The sequence below is a fragment of the Alternaria hordeiaustralica genome (genome assembly GCF_023758085.1).
Source record: "Alternaria hordeiaustralica strain BMP 2776 chromosome Unknown scaffold_2, whole genome shotgun sequence".
NCBI lineage: Eukaryota > Fungi > Ascomycota > Dothideomycetes > Pleosporales > Pleosporaceae > Alternaria > Alternaria hordeiaustralica.
The window spans coordinates 64,538-81,835 of record NW_026056774.1 but is presented as its reverse complement, the minus strand read 5'-3'; the positions used below and the strand labels follow the sequence as shown (position 1 = coordinate 81,835).

The window sequence follows — 17,298 nt, the reverse complement described above, 5'->3', positions numbered from 1 at the left end:
CTGTCTATCACGAGGCTAGCGAGCGTTGGTGATGTCCGACCGGCGGGGCTGCAGCTCTTAAGGTATCTGGGGCGCAATCGCGATCGCGAGAGCCTGGCCTCGTTCGGCCTGTTTGTAGCGGATGCTGGTCGTCGACGTGCGATCGCGATGACGGTGTTGGCAGTTGGCCGTGTTCCGGGCAATGTCGTACCTGGCAGGGGTGGCACAAACTCAAAGAGGTGTCATATGCCCACTCAGCACAGGGACGACCTTTCAAAGGCGGGATGACGATGTTGTGAATGAGGAAAGTCTATAGTCGAACTCTCAATTGTACATGTTCTGGAAATCGACGCCAATTGGGGGCGGCCGCTGCCTCCTCAAACACGGGGTGACCTCCAATTAGTTCGATTACGTTTCAACCCAGGTCTGTCACCCACACGCCGCTGGTGCAACACAGGAAATGAATAAGCAAAAGTCCCGCTTTGGCGTCCTTCGCCTTGAAACGCGGACAAGGGACCTTGGAGTAGACGAATCGTTGTCGGTGGATTGATTCGCACGCGAGTAGATTAAATGAAGCCTTTGAATTTGCCCTGAGTAGCACCGCCAGCTAAAGTGACTGGAGAAATATGGAGACGATCAGTATCAGCCCTGCGCAAAACAGCCCGAATGAGCTGATGTCAAGCAGTCCCTATACGAACCAAGTCGCAGAGCCGCTGGAGATCATACACATCATGCAGTCGAGGAACGGCCTACCAATGAGCGCAGGGTCGACGGTGATCGCTGGGCCTTAGGCTCGGGTAAGCGTTCGCCGCCTGCAAGCAGTTGGGTCCCGACGATGCAGCTCCGGTGGCGTCGGGCGGCGGTGCACGACACACGTGATGAAGAGTGGCGCAGCAGGCTAGCTTTGTTAGACAATCAGTCCGGCAGTTGGGTGGATCGTCGACTTCACCACTTTAGCTGCACGCGTCTCCACCCCAACGCGATACCCTGGAACATACGCTGCCCACAAGCAGGCAATCTAGAAAGTAGACTTCCCGATATTCAGACCGTCACCAAAGACACACCATGCCATCTACCGCCGCCTACATCAAAGCCATCGCAGGGTACGTCGGATACATGGTCGCTGCATGGCCATAAACTGATGACAAAATAGAGGCGGAATCCTGTGCATCGGCGGCCCTGCACTTGTCATGTGGGTTACACCTACTGAGGAAGAAATCTTCAAGGTATGTCTACTTTGCTACGTGCTGCGCCCAACAGCTGCTCATGATCCATGCAGAGGTATAGCCCAGAACTGCAGAAGAAGGCTCTCGCCGGAAGGGAGCAGAGGCAGAAGGACTTTGACGCCTTTGTTGGCCAATTGAAGGAGGCTTCGCGTTCAGACAAGCCGAGTAAGTGTTCCTTCTGCAGTCATCTTCGAGACCGCGCTAACGAAATTAGTCTGGGCTGCGCAGAAGGAAATGGATGCGAAGAGGTCTGAGACAGAACAACAGATCCGCAGGGAGGAGCGCGACGCATATGCTGCTGAGGGTCGGAGAAGACAAGCAGAGATCAGGGCTAGCACGCAGTAGCAGACCCATGCCAGATGACTTCCTTTTCGCTGTTGTATATTTACATGTATCACGAATCTACGCTTCCAATCAAGGCCGGGGGTTTCCTGCAAATCGAGGCAGTCTATAAGACCTATGACGTACCGTTCGTGTCCAATGTCAGATATAGTTGAGTCCATGAATGCCTGAAATGAGGCGAGGCCTCTGCTCAGGTGACATCCGCCCGGGATCGATCTCGTGACAGCGTCTAGGTTTCGCGAAGTTCCGCGAACCTAAACGCGCGAACCAGCCCCAAACCTTCATCTCGCCCCACCACGACCGTTGAAGCAGGATCCAATGCCCAACGATGCGCAAGCCCCCGTGAAGCTCTCGTTGCCTCTCGTAAGCCCGCTCTAGAACGTCTATGGATGCGATACTGATGACATCATAGGAGTTCCAACAGGACATCTTCAACGAACTGCGCGAGGAAGATGAGCTCGTCCTCCTCGCGCGTGGCCTCGGCCTTCTGCGCATAGTCACCAACCTCCTTCACTCGTACGATGCCGCTGGGAACAACCTTATACTGCTCGTCGGTGCCGACGATCGCGAGAATGTCTGGATCGGCGAGGCCTTGGCTGAGCACGCAGCCGTCAGCAACGCGCCCAAGTGTCGCGGCCTGAGCCTGGTCAATACCGATCTGATGAGCGTTGGGACACGTGAGAAGATGTATGCCCAAGGCGGGATCTTCAGCATCACGTCGCGCATCCTCATTGTGGACTTTCTGTCTGGGCTACTCAACCCAGAGACGGTGACGGGTGTGGTGGTGCTGCATGCTGAACGGGTCGTCGCGACATCTTTAGAGGCCTTCATCTTGAGGATATACCGGCAGAAGAACAAGGCAGGCTTCTTGAAGGCGTTCTCAGATACGCCAGAGCCCTTCACGACTGGCTTCGCCCCGCTCACGAATATGATGAAGAACCTGTTCCTTACGAAGCCGGCGCTATACCCAAGATTCCATGTCGCAGTCGCAAACTCGCTCGAAGGACGCAAGAAAGCGGAAGTCATTGAGCTGGAAGTGCCAATGACGGAAGCTATGCAAGACATACAGAACGCGGTACTAGCATGTGTAGAGGCCAGTATCAGCGAGCTCAAGAAAGCAAACCCAGGCGTGGAGATGGAGGATTGGAATGTGGACAGTGCCCTACACAAGAATTTTGATCAAATCATCAGACGTCAACTAGACCCCGTCTGGCATCGCACAACGTTCAAGACGCGACAGGTCGTCCGAGATCTGTCCCTGCTTCGCACTATTCTGCATGCCCTTCTTACCTATGATGCGGTGAACTTCAACAAGTACCTCGATACTGTGCTTGCAGCCTCGCAACCACCGCCAGGGTCAACAAAGCAGAATCAGTCTCCATGGTTGTTCCTAGACGCGGCCGATACCATCTTTACCACTGCCAAGCGAAGAGTATACACGGGCAAGGTATCTAATGTGGAATTAGCAAACGCCTCGAATGCTGTGCCAGAGTCTCTGCAGCCTGTCCTAGAGGAATTTCCCAAGTGGACGCAGCTTGCAGAAATTCTGCAAGAGATAGAGCAAGATGCCTACTTCAACCCAACACCGCAAGACTCGTCCAACGGCTCTATACTCATCATGTGCGGCGACCAAGGTACAGCGTCACAGCTAAGAGAGTATCTGCAGACCATGTACGTCAAGCCAGAGGGCGTTGCAGACGAGGAAGAAGACGAGTACGAGCCATCGGCGAACTTCATGATGCGACGCAAGCTACGGAGTTATCTCACCTGGAAACGCGACTTCAGCAAGGTCAGCGCTGCGTTGTTCTCAGAGAATCAGAAAGCCATCAACACCAGCACGGACAAGAATGTTCAGAGCGGGATGCGTCAGACTTCCGGTAAACCTCCGCCTAACAAGCGGCGTCGTATCAGAGGAGGCGGAAATGCAGCAGCAGGACCATCGCGGTCTGATACAGGAGCTGTTCGGACAGCAGGAGACCGCGACGCCCACATTGCAAGTCTAATGGCCGAACTGGAACCCACCGAGATCGAATCAGCACAAAAGCCTGGCGACGTGGGATTCGACCCTCTCGACAACATGGAAAGCTTCTACGAGCTCTTCGATATGAACTCTCTCATCATCGTACACCCCTACTCTGGAGACCTAGACGAACACATCCTCGACGAGACAAAGCCGCGATACGTCATCATGTACGAGCCCGACGCAGCGTTCATCCGGCGGATAGAAGTATACCGATCATCCCATACCGACCGAACAGTAAAAGTGTTCTTCATGTACTACGGCGGCAGCGTAGAAGAGCAACGATACCTCTCCGCCGTGCGCCGCGAAAAAGACGCCTTCACCCGCCTCATCAAAGAGCGCGCAAACATGGCCCTAACCATGAACTCGACCGCCAACCTCGCGCCCGAAGAGTCCTTCCTCCGCACAATCAACACACGTATAGCCGGCGGCGGCCGCCTAGCCGCCACCACCGAACCCCCGCGCGTCGTCGTCGACGTCCGAGAATTCCGGTCCTCACTCCCCTCGCTCCTCCACGGCCGGTCCATCGTAATAGTCCCCTGCATGCTCACCGTCGGCGACTACGTCCTCACCCCGCAAATCTGCATCGAGCGCAAGTCCATCCGCGACCTAATCCAATCCTTCGCCAACGGCCGCCTGTTCAACCAAGTCGAATCCATGATGGAACACTACAAACACCCCATGCTGCTCATCGAATTCGACCAAAACAAGTCGTTCACCCTAGAACCCTTTACGGATTACTCAGCCGGCAGCAGTAGCAGTTCTTCCTCCGCCAACGGACCCGCCACAACACCAGACCTCCAGTCCAAACTCGTCATGCTTACCCTCGCGTTCCCACGGCTGAGGATTATTTGGAGCAGCAGTCCGTACCAGACGGCTGAGATCTTCGCAGAGCTCAAGAAACAGCAGGATGAGCCTGATCCGATGAGGGCGGTGCAGTTGGGGCTTGATCCGAATCAGAGTGGGGATGAGATGAGGAGCTTTAATCAGACGAGTCAGGATATGTTGAGGGCGCTGCCGGGGGTGAATGAGAATGTGGTGTCGACGTTGATGCTTAAGAGCGAGAGTGTGTTTGAGGTGGCGAATATGTCGGAGAGGGAGATTTGTTGGTTGGTCGGGACGGATGTGGGGAGGAGGGTGCATAGGTTTTTAAATCGCAGTGTGTATGAGGAGGTGCAGTGGCAGGGGTTTAGTTAGAGGTTGGGATGTTGGAAGGTGACGTGACGATGTTGGTACATGAGAGAACAAAGATCTAGGACGGCAGAAGGTTGGACGAAGATTATGCGTATATCATTTCTCTATCCCATCATGCTTTCACGAAAAGTCCAAAAGCATGTAACATAAAAACATGCCGAACAACCTCATGATCATCCATACGGAACCATGTTATCCCTCAACATCCCTCATCAACCATCCGCCCGCTCGCAAGAAGCAGCATTTGAGCAGCCCGGCCCCCGCCACAGCGAAAGCAGCAGCCGCAAAGCAGGAGCCGAGACAGCATGGCGGATCTGCGCGCCTCCCCCTCAAATGTCGTCAATATCGATCTCCTTCTTGCCGGTGCCGTCAGCCTCGTCTGAATCGCTGTCGTCGCGGTCCTCGTCGAACTCGAAACCGATGCCCTCGTCGCCCTGGTCGCCGTACGTGTCTGTCTCGTTGATCTTTGCGTTTTCGGGGAGTTCGCCGTAGGCTTTTAATGAGCGGGCTTCGTCGGCTATCGAGATATTAATACCACACACTCAAACAGCGGTAAGGGATAGAGAGAGTACTTACCAGAGTACTTCATAATAACATCACCCTTCTCATCCTGGTAGTCTCGCAGCGACAGCAGGATAATGTCACCCTGGTTGATCCAGACCTTCTTCCTCAGCTTGCCGCGGATATGGGCGAGACGGCGGGCGCCGTCGAAGCACTGGGCTTCTAGACGACCGTTTCCGAGCATCTTGACGACTTGGGCGTATTCTTGGCCTTCTTCTTTGAAGACGAGTTCGCGCTTTTCGTTGTCGTTCTCGTTCTTACCCCTACGTCGGTTTTTACCTCCCTGGTAGTCATGTTAGCAGGTGCTTCGTGGCATGTGAGAGGAAGCGCCGCATCGCCCAGACACAGAAAGCGCCGTGAGGTTTGGGCGTCAGGCGCTGGGAGAAGTGGCGGGGCAGCCCCTCCAGAAGAGCGCTGAACATACCTTTCCCTTGTTCTTCGGCATGGTGGGCGGTAGTCGAAGTTGGTGTGGGTGTGGGTGGAGTTGTGTTTGGTGTTGGTGGCAGAAGCGTCGGCGGGCGCAAGTCTTTATGTAGTGGCGGCTCGACGGTTGTTTGCACTGTGGATTCCGACTCACTGTGGGAGCCTTCGACACTGCGCGCTAAGCCCGCTTAGAGCCTAGCGCCCCGTCGCTCACCCGGCCGAAAATCAATCCATCCGTGGTCCTCGAGCCTTTTCACCCCCACTCGCTGCTCCTTCACCCTACGTCACCGTGCATACACAGGAGAGGCATGTCAAAGAATGCCGTCTATTCGCTCCTCGCCAGACAGCAGCCGCGCACGTTCAAAGTCAGCTATGCCACCGACTACAAGCACTTCATCCTCAACCACGTCGCGTCCGATCCCCAGCACCCCCTCTGCGAGACGCAGCGCCGCAGACAGCGAGAGAAGAAGAGGGAGGGACTGTGGTGGCATGCGACCACCCCCGCCGACCTGAACAAGTCCAGCTGTGTAAGAACATGGGCTAGACGGCGTCTGCGCAACGCTATCAAAGAAGAGCTCCAAGCTCGCGGATACGACGAGAATGGCAAGTTTGTCTATCCTGAGATCCGCAAGAGCCAGCCAGGTCTTTTGAATACGCTGCGCGCGGGCAACACATTGGATTTGACGGGCAGCTTGAGGTTTCATGTCGAGCCGCCTCTGGTTCCGGCCAAGTATGTAGATGTACGCGCAGAGGCTGGCGCTGTCATAGAGGCTTTGATCAGTGCTCAGAGGGGCGCAGTTGGGGGTTTTGCTTCAACGAAGCCAACGAAGACTCGTCCATCGTGGATTCCTCCTGCTGCTGCGCAAGAGCGTCCGCGTCAGATCATCAAACGCGTGGCGACGCGCACGGGGTGAGTGTGGCTTCACAGGCTGGATGAGCTCGTAGAGACCTGCTGAGCTGCATCATCGCTGAAGGTGAAGGGCCTACTACGTTGCCGCCGGCCAGCGATGCCCTGGCGTATATAGTAATACATTGTTCACCGAACTTTCCAACAGATCCGCAATATCATCAGCGGTCGTGGACCAGAATAAAGAGAAAATGAACCTTCACTCGAAAGCACTGCGCGCAGACACATACACGACTCCTTACACGCGCCCCTGATCAGCCTCATATCATCATGTCATCATCTCGCTTCTTACCCACCTGCTGTCACAGCTTCGGTACAAACCTCCGCGCCAGACCTGCGATCCACATCCTCGCTTCCTTTCATTGGTAAGGGAGCTTTCTCGGCCCCAGTCATGGTTCTTTACCTCCAGCACCATGGTTGGGTGGAGGTAAACACCGCTTTTCTACAATCATCTACGGGTTTGCCTTTTGTCTACTAAGTAAGGTAATTGTTTTGGAATGCTGGGTCTCATCTTTCTGAGAGGGGTATGTGACAGTTAATGCTGTGGATTGTTGCGGAACTTGCACCGGGCCAATTGGAGTTTGATATATTAGGTGTTGATCGAGTGAAGGTGTTGTTGTGTTGGAATGGTGGTTTGGATGAGGCTTAATCACCATTCTTCCCTTAAATGTAGTGCTTCGAGACTGTCGCCAATGATGGGATGACTAGACATATCACTAAGTATAAATAGCCAAGGAAATCGCAACAGAGCATCACACGTTAACAAATCCAGATTCAGAGTTCACGAAGTTCTATGCAGTACGCGTCCTGACCAATCAGCCGACTTCGGAACCAAATCCGGGCTGAGGTCCGCTCGGAACGGATTGGACTGTCGACTCGCTGACCCACCATCAATGACAGCACATCCGTCGTACATCTACATAGACAAGTCTCATATACGACACAACATCGTTGCATATCTGCATCCAACATTGGCTTGATATAAGCTATCATAGTCAAGTCCAAAGACCTCTGTCGAACAACCTGTAATCACCCGCATTCAACGTTCACGAAGAGTCATCACTTTCACAACCGGCTCATCATGGCATCAGAAGACGAATTCCAGCTCTTCACATCCCTCAGATACGATCCATTACTGCTCCAGTCAGAGGAAAACTCAAGAGCCATCTTGAACTTCGTCACGCCGTCACCCTTCTACATGCTTGCGTACCACCGAGACCGGATGGTGGAAGCCGCACAGCACTTTGACTTTTTCGAAGTCGAGAAAAGACTGAAAGACGGGAAGGCTTTGCATGAGGAACTGTTGAAGCGAGTGCAAGACGAGATCAAGAAAACAGGAAAAGATGAAGCAATGAAGGTACGACCTGCATTAGACCATCCCTACACATTACTAAGAACAACCCAGCTCCGCCTCCTATTCGACAAAGCCGCCAATCTAACCGTGGAATGTACTCCAATACCAACCGTCCCCCTATCAACCCTCTACCCCCCATCTCTAGACCCACCATCCCCATCCCCACCCCACCATCCCGCCAACCCCAACACCGCCACCACCCCAAAACCATTCACGCCCTCCCCCCTCACAGGCGGCGCCCTACACCTCGGCCCCACAGACAGCCTCCCCGCCGGCGATTCTTCCCATTCCTCCCATCCCCCTCCACCCCCCGAGTGGAAAATCGCCCTAGACACAGCACCCACCCCCTCCTCCCCCTTCACCCTCCTCAAAACCACAAAGCGCGAAATGTACGACCAAAGCCGCGAACGTGCTCTCCCCCCTAACCCCGCTGGTCCCGCTTACCGCGAAGTCATGCTCTACAACGAAGTCCGCGAGCTAACCGAAGGCACACTGACATCGCTGTACCTATTCCGTGGGGGGAGGTGGGTCACGCCGCCTGTGGGTGTGCCGTCAAGCGAATTTTCGAGGAAAACGTTGAGGGATGATGGGGCGGATGAGGGGGAGTTGAGGAGGCCATTTGCGGGGAGGTGGGGGCATAGTACGAGGAGTGCGAAGGTGGGGGCTGGGGGGCAGAGGGGGACGAGTCGGAGGTGGGCGTTGGGCAGTGGGTTTTGTATGGAGGAGCCGGTGGGGATTGAGACTGTGAGTGTGGGGGAGGGGGTGTGGGTTAGTAATGGGGTTAGGGGGTTTGGGTTTGGGAGGGTTGTTGGGTAGATGGTGGATTGGAGTGGGGGGTTGAGATGGAATATTGGATTATCTGGCTGAGGTTGAGATGAGAGGATATTAAGTTACGCTACTGAATGTTCGCACATTCTCTACATTGCAACATTGGATACCTATATGTTCAATGATATGGAGTTACCTGACCGCGTTTTGTTGCCCTTATCTGCATCTGCACTCCACCATCATACTTAGAAATACTGCGCTCTACCCATTCTTACTGCTCCGCGACGCCATCTTCGGTGTCCTCGCTGCCTTCGTTACTCTTACCATCCGTGCTGTTGTCGCTACCCCCGTCGTGGTCACCATCTTCACTGTTGGCTTCATCATCGTGATCCTCCGCCACGTCTTGGCTCTTCTCTGCTGAGCGTTGGATGAGTCGAAGTCGTGGGACCTGACTCGACTGCGGCACCTCTGGATGCTTCTCGATAGAAACGAGAGCTCGAGCCACCAGGAAAGATCCTTCCCAGCCATGATACTTGCCCGGCTCCTCGGGAAAGAAATCCCTCGCTTCAAGTAGAGCATCTTTGTAGTTGTCTGTGCTGGGATCGAAGCCGTTGATATCACTCCATTCTGGTTCGGAGATGCACTTGTAAAGCGCAGGGCTGAGGCAGACTTTGACCCGATACTTCGACCAGTCTTCCCCAAGTCCCGGACTATCTCCGTTTTCGAGGAAGCCATGCATCGTCTCCTTGTCGAAGGGTACTCCAGGTGGTGGGAAGGCCATCTTGTGATGTTGATTGGATACAAGAAGCTCGATCTTGATTATCATGGCATATTTTAGCCATGTCGTGAGCTCTGTACGCTTCGTGTTCAGCCAAGGAATGAGCTCACGGAACTCCTCGATGAAGATGTCAATTTGGTGTTTGGCCTTGGCAGGTAGTTCGTTGTCTCGGAAATGCCTATTGTTAATCTTGAAGAGTGTGGCTATCGTATCTTGCTTTCGCACGCTTTTGAGTCCGCCTGTCTTGGTTAGTTGCTATCCGCGGCAGGCTTGATAGATGCTTACCTTCTAGAGCGATCGACTGCCACAGATCCTCCAGTTTCTCCGAATCTAATCCATCGGTATGGAAATTGGTATCGTAGACCCATCGTAGCGCATAGGATTTGAACAAGGCCGCGTAGATGTTGACGTCGGTGGGTAGGGCCGTAACATTAGCGAAGCACGCCGCGAGTGCTAAGTTTCCGGTCTGTGCTAGTGGTAGCCCAGTGATGGTACGCATGGCGATCTCGAACTTCGCAGGGAGGACATATTGAGGACTCAAAGTGGTGGCCGGGTTGTATTGTGGGAAGACACGTGCCAAGCCTTCCATGCGACGAGACCACATTGGACCAAGACACTGGATGTCGTATACGACCGGATATGCCTGAGACCGAGGGATGAGATGAGGCTCTCTCAGGTTATCGAGCATGCATTTCTGATGGCCTACAAGTGCTTCCTTGTTCTTGAGGCGCTCTTCGAGGAGTTGATTCCTCTCTTTGCACTGCCTAAGTTCAAGGGCCTGGATAGACAGCGTCGTCTTCTCGTTCAAAGATCGCGTCTCTCCCTGCTGCTTGAGCGTAGTAGCATGTTGGCGAAGTTCAGCATTGCTCGGTGTTTGAAGCTCTTTGACCTGTTGGCGGAGCTCTTCGATCTCTTGTCGCAGATTCGTGTTGTCGGCCTGCACTTTCCGCAGTTCGCTGCTCGCCTCGCGTTCGATGTTGACGACATGATCGTAGCGCTTCTGGAGATATGAGATGACAGCTGCATCATCAAATTTGTCGTGACTGAGGGTTGCGCTTTCTGTTGTGGCACGTCTGGGAGCATCCGGGACATTGCGGCGGGGAGATTTGGTGGGGATGACGGTGCGGCTAGCGCTGGTTAGCTTCATCCGCCCAAGCTATGTTCGGTTAGCATACATCCAATGCCGCGAGGTGTCAACAACATACCATTGCCTGTCGCGCTTTTCCCTTGCCAGCACGTGTACCAAGCATCTGGTGTCTTTCCAGCTGCATCTCGGCTCGACCGGACGAGCCGCGAGCGAGGTTTGTCGGGTTCTCCGACGTTGCAGCACCGACTATATCCAGTCCAGCATGCTCTTGATCATCCTGCCCGGTGGCCAGGCCTTCCTCCTCCCGTCCTTCGATGTCCATATGTACGGCTGCTGATGGACCTCGTTCGTGGTTCCCGGTCGTTTTCGCGGTTTTGCTCGGCCTGCCAGTCACGGTACCGTCTGACGCGGCGCGCTTCTTCGATCCTGTAGCGCGTGTAGGCTTCAAAGTGTTAGCATACGTGCAGTATATCAGCACTACAACTCACTATTGCTGAGCCTCGCGCATTGTCGTGGTCGACAGCCGAAGTTGTTCCAGTCTCCGTGGGAGAGTGCAAAGAAGGCGCCTGCCGCAAGATTTCATCACTGTACGCAGCGATATAGTCCATGACGTCTGGATCCAAGGAGAGGAATGAGATGCCTTCCTGTTCAAAGCGACGAATAGCGCGCTTGACGGAAGGCGCTTGCTTATGCAAATAGTTGCGGATGGCCTTCCATGTACGCGCATTGCTAATCCGGTGGAAGACGCTTGATTCGCCGACATGCTGAAGCATCCTGTGAAGGTTCCTTTCGAGGCTCATTTGGGTTTCGTGGCAATGCTGCACGCATGCGAACAACAAGGCGCGTTCGTGTGGGGACCAGCGTGGAGGACAGCTGCTCATCGTGAGGGTCTCACAGACGCTGAGGACGCCAAAGACGCCAAAGACGCGGACAAAGTTGAATGTTCGAAGAAATGTAAGAAGTCGCGCGCTTGACGGTATCTTATACGAGCTCAAGATTACGGCTTTGGCGCTGCTGTTGTGTCCACGGTCGCCAACTTGTTGATTCAAGACACCCCTGTCTTAGAATGTTTGCTGCTGCACCTACATGGAACCTCACAGAAACTCCGCGGACAATACCCTGCATTTTTGTGGCGTTCAGATGCATAAAAATACATGGTATGTCTCACCAAAATTTGCATGTCGCCGTTAGCTCTTAGCGAAGGTTCAGTGCGCAATCGCGCCATCTCCATTCCATCCGTTCCTCCCCTAACCTGCCTCCGGTTCAGAGGAAGATATGGGCTCTTCCAACGTCACGTCCTCCCAGCGGGGCCGGCTTTTGTTGATCGTTGACATGGGAACGACATTCGCAACGGTCGCTCGTATTGTGGTCCCTCCAAACCGAAACGTTAACGACATTACGTACCGACATGTGGAATATTTCCACGATTGGCCGCGAAAAAATAAAGATGGCAAACATAGCGATGTGGTTCCCACAAAGCAGTGCTACGGCGGATCTCTTGATGACAACACCATTCTCTGGGGTTGGTCAATGTCTTCGAGAATCGAGAACCCCTGGGACGACATCCACCAGCTGAAGCATCGGTGGATCACTGGTTTGAAGCTGCTTTTGGATTCTTCGATCAATACTTCGGAGCTCGAGCAGAAACTAGACGACCTTCAACGAGACGGTTTCATCCACGCCCAAGACGATGCTTTTACGGACTATCTCGTGCAGTCGCTTACTCGAGTGCGGGAGAAGAAATTTGACGAAGGATTTGTACATCCAGAGTTCGTCATTTGTGCCCCCATTGCCTGGAGCGTGAAGTCGTATCATCGATGGTACAGCTCCTTTGTGTCAGCTATCCGTATAGTGTGGCCCGAACACGACGCGCAAACGCCGCCTCGAATCACAACGGCGTCTGAACCGGAGGCTGCAGCTTCTTACTGTCTTTCAAACTGGGGCGGCGATTTCGAAGTACGTTAATAGCTCTCTACGTAATGAGGTGATCGTTTAATCTTTGAGACAGGTGGACGATTGCGTACTCAATGTGGACGCTGGAGGTGGAACCATCCAATTAACCACGCTCAAGAAGACGCGTCAGAGTCCAGACCGCTGGGAGCTTGTCTGCGAAATGAGTTGTAAGTTTAACCACAACTATGGCGACTGCTTTGCAAGTGACTGATATGGGACAGGTAAAACGTGTGGAGGCGAATCTTGGAACAACAACGTAAGAAGAATACTGGAGAGAAAGTTTGCACGCCTCGAAGAAGAAGGAGTCCTTGGTCAACTTCTTCAAAGCAATGATTCCGTCTCCAACATCATCGAAAGTGCAGTGCAGTTCTTCGAGAGCGACATCAAAAGATCCTGTCCAGACTTGACGACGAGAGACACAGACCCAAACGAACGACCACCCGGATTTCGCATCTATGGTCTGCAGCCAGATCAAGCAAGGAATTTTGAGAGGAACGAGCTCTTTCTGACACCGTAAGAGTATATCCATCCTGAGGACCATATGGTTACTAACGTGGCATAGAGAAGAATACGATGAAGTCGTGGGAGACTCTCTAACCGGCCTCGATGCGCTCTTCCACGAACAGTACCAGCATATTGAAGCCAAAGGAGGGACAGTCTCATGCGTCACCTGGACTGGCCAGTTCTCGGATAGCATGTTGCTTCGTGACAGAGGAAAGGAGTGTACCCAAAATTGGCCTCATCCCCCAAAACACATTCATGACAAGGCGATCTCGTGAGTTCAAAAGGTATATACTATCAGTATCATGGGAGCTAACAGTCGAAAGGAGCTTTGCAGTGGCTGGTGGCGCAGGTATTCGAGCCCTGAATGTGGACATGTTCCCTCCGAGCCGGCTCCTCCGCGCGAGTTTCGCCGTTACGCGAACTGTTCCCAAACAATGGGGCTCGGCGCAGGTCACTCTGGAATATCCTAAGCTTGCACATCTTGGCGGATTATCCGCCAAACGTGGCCTAGATGGGAAGTTCTATTACTTCAATCTCTTGCATTACTTCGCACAAAAAGGGGAAGAGTTTTCACCGGATCAGGAATTCTTCATCACCTCAAAGCATGTTTTTCATGCATCAGATGAATGGATCGCCAGAGAGTCTATCTGGTACACGGAGAATGGTCCAAAGGAGTCGTGGCATGCGGTTGACGGGGATGAAAATGCAGGCGTAGCAGAACTGGGTGTTATCGAGTACGACATGAACGCTCTTAAAGGGAAGATTGGAACAGAACAGCTACCTGGCTGTAAGAGGAAAGGCGAGAAGGTCTACGAGATCACTCTGCGAGTTGGGATAGAGATGCTGGAGGACTATCGCCATACCCTCCGCGTTCAGGCCAGGTGGGCACCGGAGCTTAACGACGACGACAACGACTCTTCAGAGAGACTCGAAGGTGACGACGTCATGGACATGCATGGGCAGGATTTCAACATCTCGGCGGCGTTCGAGTTGTCGGCTATTTGATTCAGCTGGTGCCGTTATTGCGACACCTTGTACGCTACAAAACAATACAACGTTATTTGGTATCTAGAACGGTATTTTGGTCACTTGGGTTGCGGTGCAACTAGATCTCTTCTTATTATGAATAAGTTCTGTTATATCTTTAAACATGCCTAGAGCCTACATTAACGTCAGATCACCTACTTTGCACGTTTCTGTATTAATGTAGGCTACAGACCTGCTTTGTTTCTACCTAGGTCAACATGTTCACGCAACTTCTCAAGGTTAATTTCACAGGGTAGCCGATGAACATCTGGTACGCGTTGTATGCCGATCCTGAAGTTGTAATTTGAACTCCATCAACTTTGGTTCGTCGATGCAAAACGCGGATATCGCCAACCATGAGTCAGATGCAAAGCCCGTATGCAAAGAACCATGGTATGAACGCAGAGACATTATTTGAAAATATAAGCGCATCTTTCACATCATGAATCTGCATCATCTCCCACTTCCAAACCCACCTCAAGACAATCCCAAAAGTCTTCACCAACGACATTCAAATCCACATCCCAAAATGGCACCACTCTACAACACCCGCGAAACGTTCAGCAACACAGCCCTTTATACCTCTCCGCACATAACTTCCTCCTCGAAAGACGCCTCACCCCATGTCTGCCCAATCTGTGCCGAGCCGTGTGCCGACACAACTCCCCTAAAAAGCCACCATGCACTAAAAATGCCATCATGCGACCACATATTCGGCGCATCCTGCATCGAAACCTGGTTCGACAACGCAAGCACCTGCCCACTATGCCGCCAAGACTTCTTCCCTACACATCCCGAAGAGATATCGGAAGAACTGAAGGAGATGCCTAGTCTCGTTGAAGATGCATTGGCAGCGCTGCAGAAAATGCGGGATAGGTATCCACAGGGACGCGACGCTGTTGACAAGATATCAAATTCGCTTGCTGGGTTTGCGGACATGGTTGGAAGGGACTGTGAGGAGAGGAATGCGAGGAAGAGCGAGAGGGGGTTATTCGAGAGAAGGAGGCATCAGATGAGAGTTTGGGGCACGATGGCGGAATATCCACGGCAAGATGGAACGGTCGATGGGCAGGTGCCCCCACCGGATGAGCCTGCGACCGCTGCTTCAAGCGACACCACACCGCTAGCGCTATCCGCTCCTCGACTCTCGATGCGGGAATTCGTCACTCTCCAAGCCGAAACCATTCTCGCCCACGACTTCGCCCTTGATCTTGCGTCCGTCACCCGCACCGGACAAGTCGACCCAGACTCGGATTTCTTCAGCATCATGGATTTAGCACAGGATGTGCGGCATCTAGCTGAAGAGCATGGCTTATTGGATATTGCTACAACCATCTCGAGGAGGTGTATCAGTGTCAACAGGGCTATCAGCGACGAGCAGCGACGGCTAGCGGCGCCGCCGGCTAGCTTGGAGATGGTGGAGCGGCATAGGAGAGAAGAGGAGCTGAGGAGGGCGGCTTGTGTTGAGAATGGGTCTGGGAGGCCGAGAAGAAGGGGGTTTTGGGGGTGGTGTCGGTGGCGCAGGTAGGGTGTTGAAGGGGGTTGTCTTACCCATATTGAAGAAGGCTCGTGAGTTGGTTGAGCCTACGTTGACCCAGGAAAAGATTAAGCCTCCTAAAGCCTACATTGATGTTAAGCTATCTACTTCGCCTATCTTCATTTTAATGTAACCTGCAGCCCTGTTTAGTTCTTTTCTTGAATAGGGTAAGGCCAAGAAACTGCTATAAGAGATCATAAATGAAAGCAATGTATCTGACCCCGCGTCCAGCGACGTGCTTCTGGTCGCTACCATATGCGCCTTGAATGGCGTGCATGAATTATCAGAGTTCCTGCCTCCTCGTGTCCTTGACGGATATGTTTACATTCCATTGTACACCATCTTCAGCGCGTGTCTTCCTTGCTAGCGCCTCCAACCTACGATATCCTTCGATAGGCAAACTGAGATAGTCTGTGAAGTGATTCTGTTGCCCAGGAATGGGTCGATCCCCTGTTCCAGCTTCGAACAATTTGCGTTTCTCGTTCACTTCTTCCGTCCACTGGGCAGGCATATAGGGCGATACATGGATCCACGGACGACCTCCGTACATACCCAGAAAGAACAAGTAGCCAACAAGGTCGTGCAACATGAACACAAAACTGATGAACTCGCCATCGTGGACAATCTGATCTTCTAGATTTGATGTAGAATCATCATGTCGCATGTTAAGATTATGCATGGCGCGGAATGCGTCTAGATGGTCGGGATAGATTTCCATAAAATCTCCGGTGGTGATGCGGGAAATCCGACTTGATTCCGACATGTTGTACACTGTCATCGCACTGAAGTATGCCGACGGTTCTTCAAGGCTTCGGCTGCCTGTCTCAATGTAAACAGTCTTCGTGGTGGCTTGTTTGGCCTCGATAGGATCAACCTTTGTCAAAGGCGTATTCAGTCTTTTGTATGTCGAAGTACCAGTGGGTGCTAGATCAATTCCAGAACGCAGTCCGGTCGAGTCTGAACAGTCCAGAAGTGCAATGATCCGAGCCCGGCGAATTAGACATGGAATGGTGATGCTGAGTCCATGATTGGTCATTTCGTAGGTTGTAGGCTGTCGTTTTCGCGTGGCATTGGGCCGAAATCCAGCTGAATTCGCGAATTGTGCAGGCGAAGATGCGAAGAGGCCCATGAAGCCAGATGGTTGATGACTGGGAGCCCACGCGAAGATCGTATGGTCGTTATTCTGTTTGATGATTTCGAGCTGTAACCGGTAGAAGGCATCCCGGCCCTCTCCATACAACATCGGCATGTTCACCTGTACGAGACCGAGTAAGCAGTACGCCTTATCCTCCTCGCGCGTTGTCACTCTACTAGAAGCCCAACTAAACTTCGCCGCTATGCTAGCGTGCTTAATTGTGGTCCGGTCAAGTAGGCATTGCTTGTTGATCTTCGTTGCGGCGAAGATTGATTCTACAAGGCTCGTCTTTGTGCCCAAAAATATCCAGTCCGAGTCGTAGAACTCTATCGTATCCGGCGCAAGAAGCTCTTGTAGCGTCCAACCTCTCTTGAACCACCGTGAATAGTGAAGATATCTGATTTCGCTGGAAACGTCTGAGATGAATGCGTAGCAGATCGCGGCGTTCCAATACCACCTGTACATTGAATTTATCGCTTCGGACAGCTCAGCACTACTTCTCTT

General features: G+C 52.9%; 6 protein-coding genes across 6 annotated transcripts; 4 read left to right on the top strand and 2 right to left on the bottom strand.

Annotated features, from left to right (window-relative positions):
- Positions 1-1,044: 1,044 nt before the first annotated feature.
- On the top strand, positions 1,045-1,550 carry CBP4 (assembly factor cbp4; the record flags this gene model as incomplete). The annotated part of the gene is made up of 4 exons (XM_049384136.1): positions 1,045-1,082; positions 1,133-1,205; positions 1,259-1,370; positions 1,420-1,550. The coding sequence occupies 4 exons, from the start codon at positions 1,045-1,047 to the stop codon at positions 1,548-1,550; spliced, it is 354 nt and encodes a 117-aa protein (XP_049247492.1).
- Positions 1,551-1,865: 315 nt separating this feature from the next.
- On the top strand, positions 1,866-4,764 carry J4E84_001503 (uncharacterized protein; the record flags this gene model as incomplete). Its single annotated transcript, XM_049384135.1, has 2 exons — positions 1,866-1,910; positions 1,960-4,764. 2 exons carry the CDS (start codon positions 1,866-1,868, stop codon positions 4,762-4,764), a joined length of 2,850 nt encoding a protein of 949 aa, XP_049247491.1.
- Positions 4,765-5,090: 326 nt separating this feature from the next.
- Positions 5,091-5,767, bottom strand: EIF1A (Eukaryotic translation initiation factor 1A; the record flags this gene model as incomplete). Its single annotated transcript, XM_049384134.1, has 3 exons — positions 5,091-5,278; positions 5,338-5,605; positions 5,747-5,767. The coding sequence occupies 3 exons, from the start codon at positions 5,765-5,767 to the stop codon at positions 5,091-5,093; spliced, it is 477 nt and encodes a 158-aa protein (XP_049247490.1).
- Positions 5,768-6,053: 286 nt separating this feature from the next.
- On the top strand, positions 6,054-6,659 carry J4E84_001501 (uncharacterized protein; the record flags this gene model as incomplete). Its single annotated transcript, XM_049384133.1, has 1 exon — positions 6,054-6,659. The coding sequence occupies one exon, from the start codon at positions 6,054-6,056 to the stop codon at positions 6,657-6,659; it is 606 nt and encodes a 201-aa protein (XP_049247489.1).
- A 2,386-nt stretch (positions 6,660-9,045) lies between these two features.
- On the bottom strand, positions 9,046-11,412 carry J4E84_001500 (uncharacterized protein; the record flags this gene model as incomplete). The annotated part of the gene is made up of 4 exons (XM_049384132.1): positions 9,046-9,791; positions 9,838-10,708; positions 10,758-11,081; positions 11,128-11,412. 4 exons carry the CDS (start codon positions 11,410-11,412, stop codon positions 9,046-9,048), a joined length of 2,226 nt encoding a protein of 741 aa, XP_049247488.1.
- Positions 11,413-12,169: 757 nt separating this feature from the next.
- J4E84_001499 (uncharacterized protein) lies at positions 12,170-14,101 on the top strand (the record flags this gene model as incomplete). The annotated part of the gene is made up of 5 exons (XM_049384131.1): positions 12,170-12,595; positions 12,648-12,759; positions 12,814-13,105; positions 13,155-13,367; positions 13,420-14,101. 5 exons carry the CDS (start codon positions 12,170-12,172, stop codon positions 14,099-14,101), a joined length of 1,725 nt encoding a protein of 574 aa, XP_049247487.1.
- Between the last annotated feature and the right edge of the window lie 3,197 nt (positions 14,102-17,298).